Source organism: Podarcis tiliguerta, assembly GCF_965153285.1.
Source record: "Podarcis tiliguerta genome assembly, chromosome: 16".
Taxonomy (NCBI): domain Eukaryota; kingdom Metazoa; phylum Chordata; class Lepidosauria; order Squamata; family Lacertidae; genus Podarcis; species Podarcis tiliguerta.
In genome coordinates this window covers 12,466,837-12,490,493 of record NC_139549.1, presented here as the reverse complement: position 1 = coordinate 12,490,493, position 23,657 = coordinate 12,466,837, and the positions used below count along the sequence as shown (strand labels likewise).

General features: G+C 50.9%; 2 protein-coding genes and 1 long non-coding RNA gene across 4 annotated transcripts in view; 1 reads left to right on the top strand and 2 right to left on the bottom strand.

Moving 5' to 3' along the window:
- The window catches only part of LOC310667062, a 150,066-nt gene that overhangs the window by 85,978 nt on the left and 40,431 nt on the right, over nucleotides 1–23,657 (bottom strand). The gene's annotated exons all lie outside the window — the stretch shown is intronic.
- BAD (BCL2 associated agonist of cell death) lies at nucleotides 138–11,124 on the bottom strand. Its single transcript, XM_083418692.1, has 5 exons — nucleotides 10,861–11,124; nucleotides 9,936–10,197; nucleotides 5,311–5,526; nucleotides 1,599–1,768; nucleotides 138–738 (listed from the first exon to the last, which is right to left on the bottom strand). The coding sequence occupies exons 3-5, from the start codon at nucleotides 5,450–5,452 to the stop codon at nucleotides 613–615; spliced, it is 438 nt and encodes a 145-aa protein (XP_083274818.1). The 5' UTR covers nucleotides 5,453–5,526; nucleotides 9,936–10,197; nucleotides 10,861–11,124; the 3' UTR covers nucleotides 138–612.
- GPR137 (G protein-coupled receptor 137) lies at nucleotides 5,616–23,136 on the top strand. Of its 2 annotated transcripts, XM_083418613.1 has the most exons (8): nucleotides 5,616–5,680; nucleotides 11,603–12,862; nucleotides 15,006–15,055; nucleotides 16,764–16,989; nucleotides 18,109–18,258; nucleotides 18,630–18,758; nucleotides 19,776–19,870; nucleotides 22,392–23,136. In XM_083418613.1, the coding sequence occupies exons 2-8, from the start codon at nucleotides 12,497–12,499 to the stop codon at nucleotides 22,555–22,557; spliced, it is 1,182 nt and encodes a 393-aa protein (XP_083274739.1). In that variant the 5' UTR covers nucleotides 5,616–5,680; nucleotides 11,603–12,496; the 3' UTR covers nucleotides 22,558–23,136. The 2 variants fall into 2 exon arrangements, with proteins under 2 accessions (XP_083274739.1, XP_083274738.1); XM_083418612.1 differs by lacking the exon at nucleotides 5,616–5,680 and having other exon boundaries at nucleotides 11,352–12,862.

The window sequence follows — 23,657 nt, the reverse complement described above, 5'->3', positions numbered from 1 at the left end:
CTGCGTCCCTTTGAGTTTAATTTTCTTTCGACACATTCATTCCCGAGGCAGCTCAAGCAATCCTGCCCCCACTGCAGTCAGACTGGCAGTCTGGGGGTTGTCACTGCGAGCTTGAATTGAAGGAATAGGCAGCGACGTGCTATAAGCCAGAAAAGTATTTAATAAACATTTATTAACATATAATAAAAGGGCATACAAATTTCTCTAGGCAGGGCTGGTGAATGTCAGGGGTTCTTGTTTCAGTAATGCATACAGTGGTTTTGTTCAGTGTTTTTTTTTTCCTTTTAAAATACAAAAAGTACACTCTAGAAAGGGCAGGGGAAGAGCCCCTCAAAATTGGGGGTCTTATAGGGGAGGTGCAGGGGAGAAAGGGGTGGGAATCCGTGCATAGGGCAGAAGGTTAAATTCTTAACATGTCATACTAAAGTGGCCTAAGTAAAAAAAAAACTCCATGGGGGGTGGGTGTGGAGGTGCAGAGGAATGATCACAGCATCCCCCAGTTTGGGGGGACACCAGCCATGTGCCACATCAACCCTACAGATTTACCCCCCCCCTTTATTTGTTCCTTCAACCCTCCCCCCACCATTTGTAACGGACAGCAGCAAGATACAGTCATGGGGGGCTTCTTGGACCATTGCCTGGGGAATTCCGACGCCACCATGACTGCAGAACCTCCTTCCAGCCCAACGTCCGGCGCATTTGGGTAGCTGTCCCTGCACTCTTGGGGCGCGGCAGCTTCTGCAAGAGAGAAGGAAAACGTGGCATCACCCCCTTTTCCCGACATGCACCTCTCAATCCAGCAGGCTGGTACATCAAGGATGAGAAACTGACAGGCTCTCCTGGTGTTGCTAGACTACAACTTCCATCATCCATGACCACTGGCCTGGCCAGGTGAGGCTGACAGGACCTAGAGTCCAAAAGCGTCTAGAGAACCACAAATTCTTTGGGTTGTATCTAAAGCTAGTTCTACTCAAAGCACATGACTTTAAAATGGCTTTGGCCCTGTATACCTGAAGGAGCATCTCCACCCTCATCGTTGAGGTCCAGCTCCAAGGGCCTCCTGGTGGTTCCCACACAGAAGTGAAGTTATAGGGAACAAGGCAGAGGGCCTTCTCAGTAGTGGCACCCGCCCTCCCGTCAAATGTCAAACAGATAACCAATTCTATGACCTTCTGTAGACATCTGAAGGCAGCCCTGTCTTGGGAAACAATGTGTGCTGTTTTGTTTTGTCCTTTTATGTTTTGTTGGAAGCCGCCCAGAGTGGCTGGGGTAACCCAGTCAGGTGGGCAGAGTATAAGAAATACATCATCATCATCATTATTAGATTAGACAAATTCATGGAGGATTAGGCTACTAATGGCCTAATGGAGGGAGGGAGAAAAAACATCTCTACCTACTTGACACCTAAGGGACACTGTTATCCTTGGTTGTCAATCGGATGCCTCTGTAGGAAGCCCATAAATGTGACCTGGGCACAACAGCAACTCTCCTCGCTTGTGATTGGCAGCAGCTGGCATTCAGAGGCAGGCTGCCCGCGGCAACAAAGCCCACCTCTCCCTTGGGAAGGACGGACTTCTCTGTAAGCAGGCCAGACTCACCTGCAGCTCGCCATGGAATTCGTCGCTCATCCTGCGCAGCTCCCTCCCGTACCGCTGGGCTGCCCACAGGATGGGAGGGGCAGAGCGTGAGCGTGCCCGGAAAGTGCCCACCTCATCCAGGGCCTCAGGGTCCGGCAAGGGAGGGTCGGATCCAATGCGACGCCGGAGCTCTGGCACAGGAGGAGGAAGGGGGGAGACAGGAAAGGGGATTATGCCACACTTGCCACAACACGGCAGCAGAAACTGCTAGACTGTAAAACAGGCCAAGGTCCAGTCCTTTCTGATGTTATTGAACTGCAGCTTGCAGGGGCCCAAGCCAGTATGGCAAGTGCCCAGGAATGGTGGGAACTGGAGTCCCAGCAGCATTTTGGGGGGCTATTGGTTCTCTGCCTGGCCTAGAGGGTTAAGGTGGTGTATTGAATACACATGGCTCAGAAAGGCCTGCTTGAGGCCCTGTTCTGCCGCAAAGCCACCATCAGCCACTGTCCGCCAACTTCCAGGGTGGTGGTTGTGGAGATCTCACTATTATTATTACCGTATTTTTCGCTCTATAGGACACACTTTTTCCCTCCTAAAAAGCAAGGGGAAATGTGTGTGCGTCCTATGGAGCGAATGCAGGGGGGGAGGCGGGGGGGGAAGCCCCCAAGAGCCACACACAAGCTCTGGGCGCTCTTGCGGGCTTTTCCCCAGGAGGGAGAAGGGACTGACTGGCCGCATCAGTCCCTTCTCCCACCTCGTAGAAAGAGCGCACGGTTTCTGCGGGAGGTGGGGGAATTCCCCCACCTCCCGCAAAAGCAGGGAGAAGGTCTGGGAGAAGCGCATAGGCTGCCTGCTCCCAGAGCTGGGGGGCGGGGAATCATATTCCCCCCCCCTTTATTTTCCCCTCTGAAAACTAGGTGCGCCCTATGGTCAGGTGCGCCCTATGGAGCGAAAAATATGGAAGTTCAATTTAATTACCTGTACTGCACACTAAGGTCTTGGGGTGGGTTGCAACAATTTAAAATACAATGCAGTATTAAAACAACCCACAGTCGTAAGAACAGGGTGGGCACCCCAAAACACAACTCGGTTGTCAAAAAGCTACATCTTCAGCATAGGGCAGAAACTGACTTCTCCTCAGAGGCCTCCACTGCTGATCGTAACACCCAAGAGGGTATGTTAGGAAGGAGGCGGTCTTTCAGAACAAAAATATAATGTGGGTGCTACATTGGTTTGAGCTTTTTTAAAAAAGGCTGGATAATAAAGCTGTCACCTGACTGAAGAAATCTCAGTTGATCTATCATTTACAGCAGGACTGGAGCACCTTTGGTCCTCCAGGTGTTGGGAGTACAATTGCAAACTTAGATTGCACTCCCAGTTTACCTAGAAGTGACACTGAACTCAGTGGGGCTTATAAGCAATCCTTTTGCACAGGGGTTCTGTCCCGAGACCCCCAACCCCAATCCATAGGGCCCATGTAAAGCGTTCCACACACCCCGTTCTGTCATTTTAGTTTTCGGGTCACTTCCGGGTTCGGTGCCTTGCATGTGCACAATCCTGCGTCAATCAGTCATTGCCTGTACCTCCGAATAGAAAAGTATGGGATTGCACTGATATTCTATCAATTCTACTTGGCACATTTCTCATGGAAGAACATGGCTTTCTTGATATAAATGATCCCCTTTAATATTCTTCTCACAACTCCTTTCATTACAGCTGATTTGTTTTATTGCATTTATTATCTTCACTTATTTTTTTTTAATTCACAGCATAAGCAAGACAGATTTTGCCATCCATCCTCTGGACATGAGAAAAAGTCAAGAGAATCTCTGTGGCCTCTGCTGACCTCAGAAGCAGTAGGAACGAATTAAGGATTTCATCACTTTCCAAAGCTCAGCACGAAACGTGACTAATTATGGCCCTGTTATTGAGCCAATATCTTAGAACTGGTTTAGTCAGTCTTGTCCTGAGATGAAGCCCACAAAAGTTCACAGAATCGGAAGGGACATGCAAATCATCTAGTCCAATTCCCTGCATGCAGGAATATGCACCCATATGGGGATCAAATCTGTAACCTTGATGTTCTCCGCACCACTGAGCTGACCAACAAGGCAAGTTAAAAAGGTAAAGGTAAAGGTACCCCTGACCAACAGGTCCAGTCGTGACCGACTCTGGGGTTGTGCGCTCATCTCGCTCAAGAGGCCGGGAGCCGGCGCTTGTCCGAAGACAGCTTCCGGGTCACGTAGCCAGCGTGACTAAGCCGCAGCTGGCGAGCCAGCACCAGCGCAGCACACGGAAACGCCGTTTACCTTCCCGCTGGAGAGCGGTCCCTATTTATCTACTCGCACTTTGAGGTGCTTTCAAACTGCTAGGTGGGCAGGAGCTGGGACCGAGCAACGGGAGCTCACCCCGTCACGGGGATTCGAACCGCCGACCTTTTGATCAGCAAGTCCTAGGCTCTGTGGTTTAACCCACAGCCCCACCCGCGTCCCAACGAGGCAAGTTACTAGCTGGCAAACATTATCACTAGCGTGCTGTGGACGGGCAGAAGAGGGACCGTCTTATAAAAACTTTTTTGGGGAAGGGTTGCAGGTCAGCAGGAGATCATCTGCCTTGCATGCAGGTAGGTCTGGGAACAGCACCCCGCCTGAAACCCTGGACAGTCACTGCCAGTCCGTGCAGGCAATACTGAGCGAGATGGATCAATGGTCTGACTCAGGCAGCTTCTTGGTTCCCAGGTTAGGCTTTGCTAAGCTCACACAAAATGGTAGAATTGGAAGGTACCCTGCAATCTAGTCCTGCAATGGGGATCTCAAATAAAGCATCATTTGAGGAAAAAGTGGTGTTTCTTTAGGAAAGGTTCGCGGCTCAGCATTAGAGACTCTGCTTTGCATGCAGAAGGTCCCAGGTTCAATCCCTGCCAGGACCCGACTGAAACGCTGGAGATCCACTGCCTGTCAGTGTATTCATTATTATTGGTTTACTTGTTTATTTACATTTCACTTTTTCCTCCAAGGAGCTTCCCTCTCTCCCGCCGCCATTAATCCGCACAACAACCCTGTGAGGTAGGTTCGGATGAGAGTCAGTGACTGGCCCAAGGTCACCCAGTGGGCTTCATGGCCAAGTGAGGATTTGAATCCTGGTCTCCTGGGTCCCAATCCTGCACTCTAACCACTACACCACACAAGTCTACTGAGCGAGACGTAGCAATGGTCTTGACAGATTTCTATGAAGAAGAAGAAGAAGAAGAGTTTGGATTTGATATCCCGCCTTTCACTCCCTTTAAGGAGTCTCAAAGCGGCTAACAATCTCCTTTCCCTTCCTCCCCTACAACAAACACTCTGTGAGGTGAGTGGGGCTGAGAGACTTCAAAGAAGTGTAACTGGCCCAAGGTCACCCAGCAGCTGCATGTGGAGGAGCGGAGACGCGAACCCGGTTACCCAGATTACGTGACTACCGCTCTTAACCACTACACCACACTGGCTCTATACCTACCTCTCTATGGTAGGTATAGAGCTGGGTGGGGGCTTCCCTTCCCCTGAAGGGTGCAGGAGGTTCCCTTCCTCCCCTACTAGGTCACTCACTGCCCCACTTCCATGCAGTGGCTGGTTGCTGCCATCATCCCCAGCCAGCTGAGACAATGGTCAGGGCTGATAGGAACCGCATTCCAGCAACAACTGGGAACCCTGAAGAGGGAGAGGGAAATGCTCTTGTTCTGCCCCAGCCCAAATACCTGGATTCCCAGCGGAAGGACTTCCTGGGCTCCCTGGGGCCTGGTCCCCTCCTGCGACGCTCCTCCTGGTCAGCTTGAGATCCTGCGGTTCCTTCTCACCCGGCGGGAATGTCTCTTCATCATCATCCTCAATGTGGAACATTGTCAGGGGGCTGGCATGGCCCCCAACGCCCCACGTGCCGTTCTCCAGGGGGGTGAGGGTTGTTGTCAGCAGAACTGTGGAGGGATGGGAAGCACGGAGATCAGAATGAAGGCAATTCCCGGAGCCAGGAGAAGGGCTGTAGCTCAGTGGCAGAGCATCCAGAAGGAGCCAAGGGACCCAGGGGTCCGACAATATGGGTGGACACTTAAGGGAACCAGGTATATTGAGGTTTGATCCCTGGCATCTCCAGGTGAGGCTGGGAGGCACCTCCTGTCTGAAATCCTGGAGGATACTGAGCAAGATGGACCAATGGTCTGATGCAGTGCAAGGCAGCTTCCAATTTCATACAGAACCATGAGGACTAGAATCTTACTTTACTAGACAGGCAGCTTCCTATATACCATGCAGAAGTTCCCTGGTTCAATTCCTGGCATCTCCAGCTAGAACTGGGAGAGGACAGAAAAGCCACTGCCAGTAAATATAGACTAGGAAGCGGGAACCCATTGTGCTCTGGATACTGCTGGACTCCAACTCCCATCATCCCTCGCCACCGCCCATTCCTGCTGGGGCTGATGGGAGTTGGAGTCCAGCAGCATCTAAAGGGCAATGGGTTCCCCGCCCTGCTGCAGAGAATTCTGAGATAGATGGCCCAGCGTTCTGACTCAGGGTAAGGCTTCTTCAGATGTTCCTATGACTAAGGCACTCAGCTGGGAACCAGGAAGTTGATAACTCACTGAAAAGCAAGTGGTTATCTTAGGTTCAGCCACCCACCGCCACCCTCATTCTGCAGCAGGGAAGACAGACCTAGCTTGAGGGGCTGTTGTTAAGAGTTTAATGATAGATTTTTTAAATGGATTTTTAAAAACTGCCTTCATGGGCAAATTATCCTCCCAATGCAGTTTATAAATAAGTTGATATGCTACAACGGCAGCTTATTAAAACAACATACCGTATTTTTCGCTCTATAAGACACACCTAGTTTTTGGAAGAGGAAAACAAGAAAAAAAAAATATTCTGAATCTCAGAAGCCAGAACAGCAAGAGGAATCGCTGCACAGCGAAAGCAGCAATCCCTCTTGCTGTTCTGGCTTCTGGGATAGCTGCGCAGCCTGCATTCGCTCCATAAGACGCACACACATTTGCCCTTACTTTTTAGGAGGGGAAAAGTGAGTCTAATAGAGCAAAAAATACGGTAACAACAACAGCAGGGCATGATAAGTTAAAAGTAGCAGCAACTTAAGTAAAATAAGCAAATTCTGGTGTATCAGGCCACAGACCCATCTAGTCCAGAATCCTGTTCTCTCAGAGATCAACCAAAACAACAACACTTTTATTATTTCTATGCCGCCCATCTGACTGGGTTGCCCCAGCCATTTTGGGCGGCTTGCCTCTGGGAAGCCTGTAATCGGGACTTCACTACATACTGAGTCATTCTTCCCAACATTTCCCAACCCCTTCTTCCCTTTCACATCCTCCCCAGCCCACCCTTCTGTATATTCCCCATTGTTCCTGGGGAAGAGCATGGAGCTATGAAACCAGGCGGTTTCTTCCGATGATGACCGGAAATCTTACTCAGCCACAAACACACACGGAAATAGCGTCTAGGTTTCTGCTCATACGTTTCCTTTCAAGATCATGAGGACTAGGAGGGGAATTTCCCACGCTTTTCAGATTGGCTATGCCGGCTCCACGTTCAGGGTGTGGTTTGTGTAATGTTTCAAAAATGGTAATAATATATATTATTATTTATATTAAGAAGAGCATGCCGGATCAGGCCAATGGCCCACCTAGTCCAGCATCCTGTTCTCTCAGTGCCTCCGACGGAAGTCCACAAGCAGGACAGTGGGGGCAGATAACAGGGACTTAAATAACAACAGCAGCTGAAGAAGTTGTTGAAAGAAAGCACTGCAAAACCACCCAACTGGAATAAAAAAGTCTGAAGGCGTCCCTAAAGGCTAATAAAGGGTGTGGCTGTATTTTTTTTGGGGGGGGGGGAGTGTATTCCAGAGGTGCAGGTCACCACAGAAAAGACCTTCCCTGCTACCAGCCAGCCTCATTCATGAACCAGTCACCAGAGACTCAGAAACTAAATATTAAGACCTTGACAGTTATACATGAGTGGAGGCGGTCCTTCTGAAATCCTGGTCCCCATTCGTTTACTGCAAGGATGGGGAACCTGTGATCTTCCAGATGTTGCAGGACTCCTTCAGCCCAGCCAGCCAGGCAAGTGATCAGGGATGGTGGGAGCTGTAGTCCAGCAAGATCTGCAGGGCCACAAGTTCCCCATCCCTAGTTTACAGAGATAATGACTGCATCCAACCAATGCCCGCCTAGTCCAGCATCCTCTTTTCCAGATGCCTCTGGAACCCCCACAAACAAGGCATGAAGACAGTCCCCTCCCAGAAATACACACACCAACCTGTATTCCAAATGGAGGATCCATACAACCAACACAGCAGCTCTCTTTTATCCCCCATTCATTGGTCTAATCCCCCTTTAAAGCTAACTTGGCCAGCAGCCATGGTCATTGCAACTTGTGACAGCGAGTTCCGCAAGTCCGTTAAGCTTCCTGTGAAATTTTTCCTGCTTCTGCTCTACGTCTACCACCAATCACATTTTCAAAACCGCAGGATCTAGCATTCTGTGTAAGTGGAGCCTGCCTGCTGGATCAAGCCAGTGGTCCATCTAGTCTAGCTTTCAGTTCTCACAGTGGCCAACCAGAGGTCCGAAGGAAGCCCACGGCACAACAGGCAATTCCCAGCACACTGCCTCGGACAGCTGAGGGAGAACACAGCCATTGCGGCTAGTAGCCACTTACCCTGCACAAATTTGTCTAATTCTCTTTTACAGCCATCCTTACACAGAACCATATGCATATTTCTTGCAGAGAATCATAGTGTTGGAAGGGACCACGAGGGTCATCTAGTCCAACCCCCTGCAATGCAAGAATCTTTTGCTCAACATGGGGCTTGAACCCACAACCCTGGTCTCATGCTCTACCAACTGAGGATAAGTTAGCAGTCCAAGTCAGTGGCCATCACTAACTCCTGTGGGAGCAAATCCAACAATTTAGCTATGTCCCACTGTTTGAAGTATTTGTTTTTGTCTCTCCTTAATCTCCCAACCTAGGGATGCGGGTGGCGCTGTGGGTAAAAGCCTCAGCGCCTAGGGCTTGCCGATCGAAAGGTCGGCGGTTCGAATCCCCACAGCGGGGTGCGCTCCCGCTGTTCGGTCCCAGCGCCTGCCAACCTAGCAGTTCGAAAGCACTCTCGGGTGCAAGTAGATAAATAGGGACCGCTTACCAGCGGGAAGGTAAACGGCGTTTCCGTGTGTGGCTCTGGCTCGCCAGAGCAGCGATGTCACGCTGGCCACGTGACCCAGAAGTGTCTTCGGACAGCGCTGGCCCTTGGCCTCTTTGAGTGAGATGGGCGCACAACCCTAGAGTCTGTCAAGACTGGCCCGTACGGGCAGGGGTACCTTTACTTTTTAATCTCCCAACCTACAGTTTCATTGGCAAGCCCAGAGTTCTAGAATTATGATACAGAGAGAAAAGCTATCCATCTTCAAGCTGGTGGCCATCACTACATTTGCGAGATAAGGGGGAGGAAAAGTTTCTCTCTATCTGCTTTTTCCACCCCACATGTCATTTTACAAACCTCATTCTGAGTATTTAAGATGGTAATGCTTCTCCACTCCTCTAACAGTCCCCACCTTTGGCGACCTGCCCTTCATTCTATTTATTTTTTAAAAAAGATAGCCCGGAAGAAGAAAAATCAAAATCCACCTTAGAGCAGCGCCTTTATTCAGTCAACCAAAAATGTTACAAAACAGCATGCAAGCTTTTGAGTTTTATTTCTTACTCACCGATTCAACCCTGAAGAAGAGTTTTGGAGAACTGAGAAGCGCACACATGCTTGCGCAACATTTTTGCGGTTGGCCAGTAAAGGTATTGCGGCAATGTGGGTTTTAGATATTTTTTTTAATTGAAAGCATTCTCAACTAACCCTTCAGTCAGAAAGACTCCCGAAGCAGCTTGGTTTTAAAAAAACCCAACAGTAATAAGACAGTCCCTCCCTGCCCTCAGGCTTACAGTTAAAAAAAAAAAGCCTGTGACACACAAGGAAGAAGGGGAGGGGAGGGCAGAGGAATGCAAACCCATGATTTGTTTCAAAGCCCCTTCCCCTTAATAGTCATGATTCCTTCTCCCTCTCCCAACTCCTGTTAGTACCATTTTTGCACTCTCTTGCTTCCTCAGTCCCCTGAATTGGGGAGCCCCGCTGATGGTTTTTCTTTCCTTCATTCCCCCCCTCACTTCCAAATTTTAGGGTCGCTTCCTCCTATCCAGGTCACTTCTCCCTCCCCTCTCCTGATCTTGGATTTTCAACTCCTCTTCCCTTCAAAATCTTGGACCACCACCTCCCTCTTCCTCTACCTCTTCTTCTACCCAACCCATTCACCCCTCTCTAACCCGCGCCCTCAATTACCAGAATTAGGGTCACTCTTTTCTTTCTTCCTCCTGTTTACAGCCAGCAGAGATCCAGCCACAGTCGCCGGGGCGATGAAGAACTGCCAGCTTCCGTACCCAATCAAGGTCGTCAACGTCACGGTGGGCGGGGGAAATAAGAACGCACCTCCTCCTGCTACCTTCGGCTCCGCCCACCCTCTTTCCTTCCCCCCTCCCTCCTCTTTCCACGCTCATTTGATAAGGTAAATTCTCAAAAATGCTTATGCAAATCGCAGAAGTACCTGCAAAAAAAAAAAGGGAGAAAGAATGGAAGTATTCTTTTTGCGTAGGGCTAAATGGCAATTCAATGCAATTCAAATATACCTATGCAAATATCACTCTCAATGGAGCTAATCTCCAGATTATTTATTTAGTGATATATAGCCGTAAATAAATAATAGCCACCATAATTCACAACTCAACTCTGCATAGCGGATATTCAGTGGCGCAACACACAGATCAATGGCACAGCTCGCATATTTCACAGAGAAAGGATGTCACCCAGTTTATCTGTTTATTTCTACGGAAGACTTGAAGCCCGCCCTTTGATATATGGCTGGTTGCAATAACACAAAATAGAATGCAAACTGCAGTAGTGCAATGCAAAATAAGCGCATAGCCAGTGTGTCAACCTTTAGTCCCAGGATGGCACAGATATAGTGGCAAGAACCTTGGACTAGTGCCTGGGAGTCTAGAGTTCAAAATCCTGCTTAGCCCTGAAGCTCAGTGGGTGACCTTGGGCCAGTCACTGCCTCTCAGCTTTGGCCATCTTTATTTTTCATTTAAAAGTTATTACAATTATTGCCCGTCACCGCGCGATGCTTTATTCAGAAGCAAGACTCATTGAGTTCAATGACGCTTACCCAAACGTAAGCAAGGAAGATTGCAGCGCTCTCCTCACTTACCTGGGAATTCAGTAGGACTTACTTCTGAGTAGACATGGCTAGAACTGTGCCGCAAGCGAGCACTTTTGCTGCTAGTCTGACATTAGGGGTTCCTTTGATATATAGGCAGGGACAATCCCATATTATCATCAATAGGGACTTAACGTTGAAACATACTGGAGCAGTTGGGGGTTTCATAGCCCCTGCAGATTTATTGGGAGAATATGGGCAGGAGATGCCTTTACTGGGAACTAGGACAGAACTGGGAGGGAATAGTCAGGGGGGAGCATTTCCTGGAAACGCATAGAAATCTCGGGGTCCGTACAATAGTAAGGGAGGAGGGTAAGCTTCATTCGCCCACACTTAAGATGGCGAGCGGAAGGAGCGCAGACGCTCTAGCCAGGTGACTTTCTGCCGCCTGTCCCATTCACGAAGCCGCTTACGTCCTTTGCGTAAAAGGAGACGAAGGTGCTAGAGCGGGCGCAGGTTTCGTCACGCCAAGCCGGTGAGAGGGAGGGGGCGGGCCTTACTCAGTTTGCGCAGCTCGAAGCTACCAGGAAGGAACGCAGCTGGGGCTCCTTTAGGCCTGGGAACTGTCTCTCTCTCTCTCTCTGTCTCCTCTCCCCCCCACTCCCAAATTTTTGGGGTGAAGGCAGTAAAAGGAAAGGAAGAGCTGCTTATTGTTCGAGAATCCGGAAGGAGCCAAGGGACCCAGGCATCCGACCATCTGGGGGGGAGGCTTAAAGGAAACAGGTATATTGAGCTTTAGTCAAGAAAACAAAAGGGACCCAGGCGTCCGAGGGTCTGAAGCGAGGGGATCAAACGACCCCGGCGCCTGGGAAGAAAAGGGTTAAGGGACGCAGGCAACCGGCGCCTGAAATTGGAGAAGGCGAAGAAACCGAGGGACCCAGGTGTCTGATACCGCGGAGCAAACAGAAAGAAGAATTCTAGGTAACCTGGAAATTTGGAGCGAAGGGCACCTGAGCTTCCAGGAAAGGAAAGCAAAACGGGTCCAGCTCTCTGAGGACGGAGCCAAGTGACCAGGGATTTCTAGAGGAGGAGGCAATCAAGGGATCCAGGCATCGAAGGACTAAGGGACTCTGGTGTCCGAGTACTTTGAACAGGTGTGGCCCTGAAATCTGGGTGGTTGAGGAACTGCTTCAGGACCTGCCGAACGACAGGTGCACCCAGACACCTTTCACCACCTGATCCTGGGGTGGGATGCAAGAGCCTTAGGTAGGGGAGGGGGCAGCCCCTCGGGAGGTGTCTTGTTATTCCTGCTGAACATTTGACAGGATCAGGACCTTGGAGTAACCCAGATCATTTCCAGGCATAGGAGAAGTCTTCCGTTTGTTTTTATTCACAGCAAGAATTGGATTTGGTTCTCGCCTCCATGCCTTCTTAGCAAAGAAGGGTGGGTGGGCCAGCTGTCGTTTTCCCCTGCTTCCAATCTCTTCCAATCTTCCCATGGAACTTGCAAAAATCCCTTGATTCAATCTGCTTGAGGGGCTGGCCTCCCACAGCAGCCCTGAAGGATGTAACCAACTACCGGACCCGGGGGCAGCTCCTCCGTCTTAAGAAAGTGGTGCTGGTTGCCTCGAGCCTTGCCCCCTGGAAATGACTTCTTGCTAACCAGACCATCTCGCCAGGATTCAAGATGGAAAAGACCTTTGGCAACCTCAGCTCGATTGTGCCAGCTTCGCGCCTCACCCCGGCCTTCCCGCCGGCCGTCAAGGTTGGGCTGACGGCTCTGTACACGGGCCTCTATGCCTTGCTTTTCCTTTCGGTCTACGCCCAGCTCTGGCTGGTCCTCTTCTATCGCCACAAGAAGTTCAGCTACCAGACTGTCTTCCTCTTCCTCTGCCTCTTCTGGGCTGCGCTGCGCACCACGCTCTTCTCCTTCTACTTCAAGAACACCCTCAAAGCCAACCACCTCAGCCCTTTCTTCTTCTGGCTCCTCTACTGCTGCCCCGTCTGCCTGCAGTTCTTCACCTTGACCCTCATGAACTTGTATTTTGCCCAGGTAACTCTTCTAAGGGGGTGCTTGCTTGCTTGCTTGCCCAGGTGGCTTGTGGGTAAAAGATGGCTGCTTGGAATGCTGGGCCGGTTTTGTGGATGGGAACATCCCAAGGGGCCTTGAGGGTGGGTGAACTCTGGCCGCCAGGGCCAAATGGTGGCCCTTCAGGCCTCTGCACCTGGCCCTCAGGAACTCTTTCCAGACCTTCCACCCCACCCCTTCCTAGAACTGATGCCTCTTGCTTGCCTAGAAAGAGGATGGAGAGCTTGTGTGGGGTGAGGATGTAGAAACCTCCATCCTTTTTCTTTTTTGCATGGCTGGAATGTGGTCTCTTGTACAAAGTCACTTCCATTGTTCTGCCCACCTTTACCTCTGGCCCTGCCCACCACTTGTGTGTGTGTGTGTGTGTGTCCCCCCCCCGCCCCCCGGCTCTAGAAGCTTCCGCCCCAAGGAATGTGGTTCTCAGTCTGGTTCTTCCCCCCAATATGGGCTCTTTATATTGCTTGCTAAACCAGCGATAGGGAACCTGCAGCCCTGCCGATGATGGTGGGCTGCAACTCCCATCATCCCTGACCATTGGCTATGCTGGCCTGTGCAGATGGGTGCTGGAGTCCACCAATACCTGGAGGTCCACAGGTCCCCTCCCTCTGGCCTCAACCCTTGCACACGTGCTGCCTTGGATTCTCAACCAGTCATTCTGCCCTGTTCGTCTGTCCTCACAGTCTCATGGCTACTAGTCATGAAATGGCTCTTAACGAATTAGTTTCAGGATCAAAAGCACCATTCCTCTGCAGAAAAGGGCAGTCAAAATGATCAGGGGGCTGGAAGAACAATGAGGAAATGTTGCAACAATTTGAGCTTTTTGGGGTGGGGAGCAAGTAGCGGGAGGTGCATTGTAGACATGTATAAAATTATGTACGGTGTAGAGAAAGGGAAGCTTTCTCCCTGCCACTCATCATACTTGAATCATCTAATGAAACTGAATGCTGGGAGATTCAGGATAAACCAAAGGAAGCTACCTTAAACAGAGCAAGACCATTGGTCCATCTAGTTCAGCAGTGTCTGCACGGACTGGCAGCAACTCTCCTGGGTTTCAGACTGGGGATTGAACTGAGAGATCCTTCATGCCAAGCAGATCCTCTGCTGCCACTGAGTTATGGCTCTTCCCCACCGACCTCTGCCCTGGTTACTGTTTTTTAAAGGAAGTACTTGTTCACAAAGCGCATAGAACAGGGAGGCAACCGGGTGAATTTTCACAGAGAGGAAAGAAGACCCCAAAGCCTTGGCACCACCACCAAGAAGGCTCTGTACCGTTACTTACATCACTCCTCACGATGGTGCCACACAGGGGTGCCAATTTGAATAAAATATTGTGGGGCCCCAAGTAAGCCCGCCCCGCATAACTGATCATATGATGCAGTGCACATAAACCATTTGAATAGGAATGACCACCAACTTTGTGGGGTCTGAAATTTCAACTTGCTGCTCAAATCTAGTTGCTGCCTTTTCGGGGCAGTGTAGTGGTTAGAGGACGGGGCTAGGACCTGAGAGACTTGGGGTCAAATCCTTGTGCAGCCCTGCAGCTCGCTTGGTGACTGGTCACAGTCTCTTCTCCTTCCCTACCTGTTTTGGTGAGGATAAAATGTTTCTTGAGCAGGAACAGGTGGGATATAAATGTGAAATGAAAGCAAAGAAACCTGAGAACAATGTTGCGGCTAAGGGGCTGAGCTGTGAGTCAGAAAGCTCTGGATTCGAATCTCATACTGGCTCGTGAAGTCATTGGGTGGCCTTCTGCATTCTGGTCAGAGCACAAGAGCAAAATATACACCAGGAGGCTTAGTTTGGACAGAATCGTGAATACACTTCCGGAGTTAATGCTAAATCCATGACTTCTGGTAAATGAGCCACCTTAGCCACTAGAGGGCCGTGAACATTTTTGTCTGGGGCTTTTTAGCCTCATCTACCCATGTGCCATCAGAAACCAAGGGGCACATGTGTGGTACCAGATGTGAAAGATACTGGCATTCTTTTCAGCTCTCCTACCAGACTATCTTGTTAGCAGGCAAAGTTATGCTATGGTTGTTTGTTGCAGGTCCTGCTTGTTTTCTGTAATTGCTAATACCTTCCCCTTTCTTCCCTTCCCCTCCAGGTGGTTTTCAAGGCCAAAGCAAAATACCGCCCTGAACTGACCAAAGGCCTGTGAGTAGATGTGTATTTGTGTGTACCATCATAACACCTTGCATTCTTCCGCCTTGCCATATATCCTTCTCAAGTGTCAGGGGAGAAAAAAGATAAAGCATTCTGGTATTTTAAAAAACCAGTTGCATTTTCCATTTAAAATTAAAATAAACCCAATGTGGCTCTTCACATAAAATAGCTGGCTAATAAATGGAGAATGCAGGATTGCAAGTTTAAGAGGCAAAATCGCAACGTTATATGAAATTAAAAATACACTCCCCCAGCAGTATCCCAGCTACAGCTTGCAATACAAAAGTAGGAGACAGGGTGAAGTTTCAAAACTGAGTTGTTTGCCTGGGTGGAAGCGGGTCCTTGAACTCTGATCGTGCATCTTGTTGCCTGGATGAAGAGGCGTTTGTGAGTGTGCGTGGAAACTAGCCTATGGTGCACAGGTAAAATTAACCATTGCTCTGCCCACCTTAGCCTCTGGCTCCACCCACCACTGCCATGTGGCCCCTGGAAGGTTGGCCAGAAGGTAGCCTGGCCCTCTGTCTGAGAAAAGTTCCCCACCCCTGAAGTATGGGGAGGAGCTTGCATGAGATTCACAGCTGTGATTCGCTCACTCCCACACACTGCCATTAGATAGCTTTCAAGGGTTCAGAAAATTTAAGGAGGACAGGCCTCCCAATGGAGCCTCCATGTTGAGGGGCAATCTATCTTGGACCACCAAATGCTGAGGACAGACAACAGAGGTGGGATTTGTGCCTTTTGCTTGTAGGCTTGCTGGCAGCGCCAGACTGAACACAGCTGAACAACCAACTGGACTAGAGGGCCCCTGGGTCTGATCCAGCAGGCCTCTCTCTTCTGTGCTCTTCCAGTTTCTCTTTCTCAGTGGCCTGGGTTGCAAGCAGCACTAAGCTATGGTTTATAAACCATGCTAACCCTTGCCAAAAATTGGTTGGCTGAACCTGGCCCTGTGGCTTAACTGGTTTATAAATCACAGTTCACCTTAATTTAATAAACCAATGCTAACTGCAGTTTAGCATGGGTGTAAGGAGCTATGAGGGACGCGGGTGGCGCTGTGGATTAAACCACAGAGTCTAGGACTTGCCGATCAGAAGGTCGGCAGTTCGAATCCCCGCGAAGGGGTGAGCTCCCGTTGTTCGATCCCTGCTCCTGCCAACCTAGCAGTTCGAAAGCATGTCAAGTGCAAGTAGATAAATAGGTACGCTCTGGTGGGAAGGTAAACGGCGTTTCCATGTGCTGCTCTGGTTCACCAGAAGCGCCTTAGTCATGCTGGCCACATGACCTGGAAGCTGTACGCTGGCTCCCTCGGCCAATAAAGCGAGATGAGCGCTGCAACCCCAGAGTCAGCCACAACCGGACCTAATGGTCAGGGGTCCCTTTACCTTTAAGGAGCTGTCACCACCAGAAAGCTACAGAGCTGCAACTGGAGAACGGCTCAAAATCTGAACCTTTCCCAAGGCCAGGGGGCTCTCACTGCACATTAGAAGAGACTTGCCGCTAGGCCAGACCCAAGGCCCATCTAATCCAGCATCCTATTTTCACAGTGGCCAGACAGACGCTTGTGGGGAACCTGCAAGCGAGACCCGAGCACACTAGCTCTCTCCCTGGCATTTTGGGGCAGTCTGCCTCTGACAAGAAGGCAGAGCCTTGCCCTGGGGGCCAGCAGCCGCGCTAACTCTGCCTCCCGCTTTCTCTCCCCCAGGTTGGCAGTGCGAGGGGCTTGCCTGGGCGCCAGCCTCCTCTTCCTGGCAGTGAACGTGGTGTGTGCCGTGCTGGTGCGAGGGCGCCGCGCCGAGCCCTGGGCCGTGGTCCTGGCACGCGTCCTCATCAGCGACTCGCTGTTTGTGCTGGGGGCCGTCTCTCTGGCCCTCTGCCTCTGCCTCGTCGCCCGGGGTTCTCCTTCCACCCGCATCTACCTGGAAGCCAAGGTGAGCATTTGCCAGGGGGCAGGGGGTGGGGTTGGGGTTGGGAGCAGGGGTTTGACATTGCTGCAGTGGCATCTCATCCATGCACCGAGACTGCGGCGTTTCACCTGCCAAGCTGGCCCTGGAACTGGTAGCATGTTGGAGAAAGCTGCCTTGGAGGTCCTGGCTTTTAGCACTTTACATTGTTGCTGGCATTCTTCTGTCTCGGGAGAACATGTGTGTGCCTTTGGGAGGTGAAGTCAAACTGCTGGAAGGTTATAGCTGTAGCGATAGATTGGGGAGAGACATGTTTTGTTGCAGCTGGGGCAGATGAAGGTGTTCCGGTTGTGCTGCTGCAGATGCACCGTGGCGTTTCTTATCTCTGCTCTCCTCCCGGCGGTCATTCCACCTTTGCTCACTGCTACAGATGCGCGACCTGACTCCAGGCACTGCACTCATCTGCGAGGGGTTCCCACGCGGCAGGGTTCAACCTAAATTTGGTTTCCAGGGCCTTGTGGTTACATTTCCCCCATAGTGTCAGTGGCAGCACACTCCAAAACCACTGACGACTCCTCAGGTTATTTGGGTGGCGGGCAACATCCGCAACCTTTGTGCCAGGCAGCCTGTTTGCCCTGGGATCTGCATGCCCGTCGCACACACCCTGCTATCAATATTTGTAATGATTGAATTGGCCACGACCACCGTGCCCCCGCTCCCCAGAGAAGTACCCTCAGCAAAAGAGGATAGGTGTTCGCCCCCCAAATTACGGGTCCTTTCTAAGGGAATGTTTCCCTCTTCCTCAAGGTGATGGCACTCTTCTTCCCTGAGACCCTCCTTCTCCCTGATAGCTGCGGAGCTGCCGTCATGGGAGTGGGTTGCAGCTGCAATATCCATGAAGGCCTCACCCACCTGCAGTCAGGGATGATGGGAGCAGTAGTTCAGCGGTATCCAGCTGGACTCCAGCTCCCATCAGCCGCCAGCTTCCTGTTCAGCAGTCAGGGACGATAGGAATTTTGCTCCGATAAATACCTGGTGGGCCACCGGGGTCCCACAGCTTCAAGGCGCCACAAGGCTCTCTTGATTAGAGTTTGCTGAGACCCACTGACCGGTCTCTCTTTCCTGCCTGCCCCTTTTCTGTGACAGGGCACCTCGCTGTGCCAAACGGCTGCCATGGGTGGCATCATCGTCCTGCTCTACGCCAGCCGAGCTTGCTACAACCTGGCGGCCCTGGCTCTGTCCTCCCGCACCCGCCTCGACTCCTTCGATTACGACTGGTACAACGTATCCGACCAGGTGAGCAGGGCGGGCTAAGTTTGGGTTCCTTAAGGGCCGCCTTTCCTACTCGGGAGTAGACCCGCTGCAACGGAACAAAGGACTGGGCTCCTTTAAATTCCGCGGGTCGACTCTGTGTTGGAGGCAGCCATTGCAGCGCAGACCTAACTGTGTCTATTCGGAAGTGGGGCTTACTCCCAGGTAAGTGGGAGGTGGCTTGCTGCCTCACCCTGCCTTTGTCCAGCCCCTACCTCCCTGCCATCTAACTTACAGCCAATCAGGGGGAAGCTCTGCCTGTCACTGGCTCTGGCTGCACCAACCATTGGGCTCTCTGTCTTCCACTGCAGTGGAGACCAGCTGCTCAAGTGTCTCCCTTCTCCCTCCCCTTCCAGGCAGACCTGATCACGGACCTGGGAGACCAAGGTTACGTCATCTTCGGCCTCATTCTCTTCATCTGGGAGCTGCTGCCCACATCTCTGCTAGTCGGCTTCTTCCGGGTGCACCGGCCGGCTCAGGATATGGTGAGTTGAAGTGGTTGGTTGGGAGAGGAGCAGAACTGCAAAAAGGCAGTGGAAGGAGAGGCCCGAAGCGAAGGGGGAGGCAAGGGCTGTTGCCATTATGAGAGCATCACTCAGTGCAGCAGGGGTGGGGGACGTTTTTCAAGGGCCACATTCCCCTCTGGGCAGCCTTCCGAGGGCCACAGGCAGAGGCGAAAAGAAAAGCAGCGCAACAAATTGTCTTTATGTTGTAAAGCAGAAGGAGTTCTAGATTTGTTCAATAGTATTTTTAAACTGCTTTTTAAAGGCGTGCCTTCCCCAAGCAGCATTTTCAAAAAAGAGATGGCAGAAAGGTAACCATAGATACAGCAGGCACTTCAGCAGCTCTGAGCCAGACCACTTCCTATCTAGCTGAAGGCAGCAGCAAAAATGAAACTCTGCAAAGACTGCTTAAAACACCTGTATCGTAGGGACAAGGTGCAAATCAGCCTGAGCCAGTTTCATGTCTCCCCCCCACCTGCCCCCAGGCACAGGTGGGACTATAGTTCCCAACATCCCTGCCCATGGGCCATGCTGCCTGGGATGGATAGAAAGTCATAGAATCATAGAACTGTAGGGTCCAGCCCCCTGCAATGCAGGAATCTCAGCTAAAGCATCCATGACCGAAGGCCATCCAACCTCTGCTGAGAAACCTCCAAGGAAGGAGAGTCCATAACCTCCGGAGGGAGACTGTTCGGCAACATTTGCAGGGCACCAGAATGAGGACAGCTGGTGAAAGTCTTTTGGAAGGGAGCTTCGTAGCTCGGGGGCACCACCGAGAAGGATGGAGCCCCGCAGTGTTCCGGGTGCAGCTATTTCTGTGGGCGCTGCGTTCTCCTCCAGTGGCGTCTCCCAAGGCTTGGATCCCTTGGGTGCAATCCACTGGCAAGGCCTCCTGCTTAAAAGACAGGGGGCACCGGACGTGGCCTTACCTTGCCACCCTGCAGGGAAAGGCTGATTGCAGGAGCAGCGTCCCCAGTAATGGTGCCTTCCTCCCCGCAGAGCGCCAGCCGTGTCTTCAACCGGCAGCTGGGAGTCTCCCGATCCTACTTCTTCGACCATCCCGGGCAGCGCGAAAGTGAAGGACTGACGAGCAGGTAATTTCTCTTCTTCCCCGGGGCCACAATTGTCCCAGCCTCCTGATTCAGGAGCATAGGGAGCTGCCTTTATACGGAGTCAAGCCGATGGTTAGTATTGTCTGCACTGACTGGCAGCAGCTCTCCGGGGTTTCCCAGAGGAGACATGCCCAGACCCACCTGGGACCTTCTGCATGCCAAACAGATGCTCTCCCACGGAGGCTGTTCACTCACACGAAGTCATGGAGCCGTCAGGTGAGCCCAGGCCATCCATAGGGAAGGAAAGAATACGAGACGAGAAATGCCATTAGCTTTTATTCTAATAATAATAATAATAATAATAATAATAATTCAGTATGTTCAGTATTATTATTATTCAGTAATTTCAGCCATACTGTGCGCTCTGGTGCCCTGGAAGAGATAAAAGTGAGGGTAATAATAATAATAATAATAATAATATAATATTAATATATAATTTATTTGTACCCCGCCCATCTGACTGGGCTTCCCCAGCCACACTGGGCGGCTTCCAACAAATGTTTAAAATACATTAAAATGTCACACATTAAAAACTTCTCTGAACTTCAGATGTCTTCTAAATGTCAGGTAGTTGTTTATTTCTTTGACATCTGATGGGAGGGCGGTCGCCACTACCGAAAAGGTCCTCTGCCTGGTTCCCTGTAGCTTTTCTTCTCACAGTGAGGGAACTGCCAGAAGGCCCTCAGCGCTGGACCTCAGTGTCCAGGCAGAATGATGGGGGTGGAGACCCTCCTTCAGGTATACTGGGCCGAGGCCATTTAGGGCTTTAAAGGTCAACACCAACACTTTGAATTGTGCTCCGAAACGTAACACCACAGCTGGCTGTGTCTTAATCCAGCTGGAGATGTTGCTGAAACTGACCGCTGGACCTGCCCTTCCCCTCTAGCCTCTCACTCTGGATCCGTCCGAAGCAGACAAAGGCTGTGTTGAGGGGTGGGCTCCTCTTCTGGCTCATTGCCCAGCAATGTGAGGGACGCTGCTCAATCTGGGTGTTAGCAGGGGAGGAGAGCCAGCAGGACTGGGCCTGCCCTGGACAGCAGGGACAGCTTCCAACTCCTCTCTGTCTGAGTCTGCGCTCACACTCCGACTCCCAGCCTCCAACCGTGTCCTGGAAGGCCCTTCTTCTCCTGACCCCCTCAAGCCCCCTGCTTCTAGCACCTCCCACTTCGTCCCTTCCCCAGACTGCTCCCCGGTATCCCACCACCACGATCTGGAGTCTAAGTCTTCTTCTTCTACGTCCTCCCTGGAGGGGGCTCTTGGGCTGTGAATGCCCACCCGTCTTCCTCATCCAGCTAGTCTCTGACCCAGGAGGAGTCAGCCCAATGGCCTGTGCACTTGGGGTGTCTTACGTCCTGGGGGTGGCAGAGGGGGAACCGCTTGCCTGTTGGCCCTTGCCCTGGATCTCCACCTCCCAAACCCCTGGGACCTTGCCCCAGGTTGGAGTCCTCCTGGGGCCCCAGATTCCCATCGCTGACCCAATAGAACTAGACTGGGGTGGGTGTGCCCCACTGACAGCCCCACTGCGGTCCTTGCACTCGCTCCCCACCCCCGGCCTCGGAGGTGGAACGGAAATCGTTTCCATGCCTGGAAGTTTTAAAAGCTCCATCGATGAAGTTGGCACAGTCGTTTTACTTACAAAAGCATTACGATGCTGCTGTGTCATAAAATGTATATATATCAAAGCAGCTTACAGCAATAAAACTTAAAGCCATACAATAAAAACATACAGAAAGGTTAAACGTCAATTAACCATTGTGGAAGGATATATTCCTAAGTTGCCTGCCTAGGCCTGGTGGAATAGGAAAGTTGTCTATGTTCCCGAGTGCTTCAGCACCACTGACCCTCAACTCTTACCTAATTCAGGGGCTCCCAAAGTGTTGTCGTGCCCCCCCTAGGCTGGGGGGGATGAGGGGTAAATGATTTCAGACTCTGAAAAGCTGGTATCGCTGGATCATCCTCCCTCACTGCGAGAAGCCAAGTTACAGGGAACCAGGCAGAGGGCCTTCTTGGTAGTGGCGCCCTCCCACCAGATGTCAAAGAGAACAACAACTACCAGACTTTTAGAAGACATCTGAAGGCAGCCCTGGTTAGGGAAGCTTTTAATGTTTGATGCATTATGGTATTTTAATATTTTGTTGGAAGCCGCCCAGAGTGGCTGGGGAAGCCCAGGCAGATGGGTGGGGAATAAATTATTATTATTATTATTATTATTATTATTCATCAATAATTAAATTTAAGTAGTTTTTATTGGATTTTGAATAAATGTGCCATTAATAGTGACCATTTTGAATTTTATTGTGTTATATCTTCCTGAGTGGGTCGTACAAACTACTATTCTGAGTTACGCTTTTTACAGAGCAGGGGGGTGGTGTGGAAACAAGGGGGCAGCAGGTTAGAAACCACTGGTCTAATTCCTTTCTTTCCTTTTGCTTCCTAACACTCACATGCCTCCCCCCCCCACCCAAATTGCCTCTTCTTTCCCACCCCACCCGCTTCCTTCCAGCCTGACGGGACGCCTGGGCAGCGTCGGGAGCTGGTACGGCTCGATCAACCGCAGCGGGGAGCAGGACTGGTTTGGGGGGCCCCCTCCCACGGCCCCCCTTTTGTTCTCGCAGGCCACGGTGTCCGGCAGCCACCACCACAGCCTCTATTCCACCCCGCAGAACTGAGGGGAGCGGGGGTGGGGTGGGGGTTTGTGGGGGCACTGATGCGAAGACCCAGGAATCACTACTGATGTAGGACAGGTTTCTATGAAGGAGCAGAGATGTGCACACACACGGTATTATAAGCACCATCACCCCATTCCCCAAACTGTAGGAAAACCCAGCTTTATTTCTTTTAGCCATTTGGGGGGGGGGGGGCTGGGTTGGCTCTTGTTGCTGGCATCTTGCTCTTGATGCTTAAGCTCTCCCCCTCCTTCCCCAGCCCCCCTCTGGCCCCCCCCTCACCCCCACCCCAGGTACTTAACCAATAGTATACGGAAAACTCTTGGCACTTTAATCGACTCGGATTGAGGGGAGGGGCGGGGTCAGTTTTATCTGTGATGTCATTGTTTTAATGAATTCTGATCAAATGTGTCTACAGGGCAGGGGGGTTCCTCCTTTCCCCCCCCCCCTCTTCCCATGAGCTGGTAGCGGCAGTGTTTTGGAGTAGCCTTTTGTTATTTGCTAGACATGCTGCAGTTTTGGTGCTATTCCATTGCCCCCCCACCCCCAAACTTAACAATAAAGTCCACTTTGTGTTAGCGACATTTCGTGTGGTTTTCTGTAGTTGTGCTGCGGTGGAAATGGGGGAGCCTCTGGCTTTGTTGCTGGCCATGCTGGTTGGGGATGAATGCGTATCAGAGCCCCGTCTTCAGGGCTACATTTCCCCCATTCATTTGAACAAAATTACTTTTTTCAAGCATTCTTACGCATAAAAACATAGCAAAATAAGTACCATGGAACAGGTGAATCAGTTTATTTCACAACATTTATATACTATTTGATTATAACAAAACCACAGAGTGGTTTGCAGAAAGAATAAATAAAATTATCGGTAAAAGACAAGTATTTGAAACATTCAAAGACTTATTAAAATCAACAACAAGCTAAAACCAGATTAAAACACATGACAAAATATTTCTTTTCTTTTTGGTAAATGTTGGATCTGTAAAGTATCCAGGACATTCTCTCACACACAAACCCCAGCCCCAAATAAAATGTGCACTCTGGCTTTCCATTGGAAAGTATGGGTTTCTTTGGAAACGGTGTGGTATATAAAATGGATC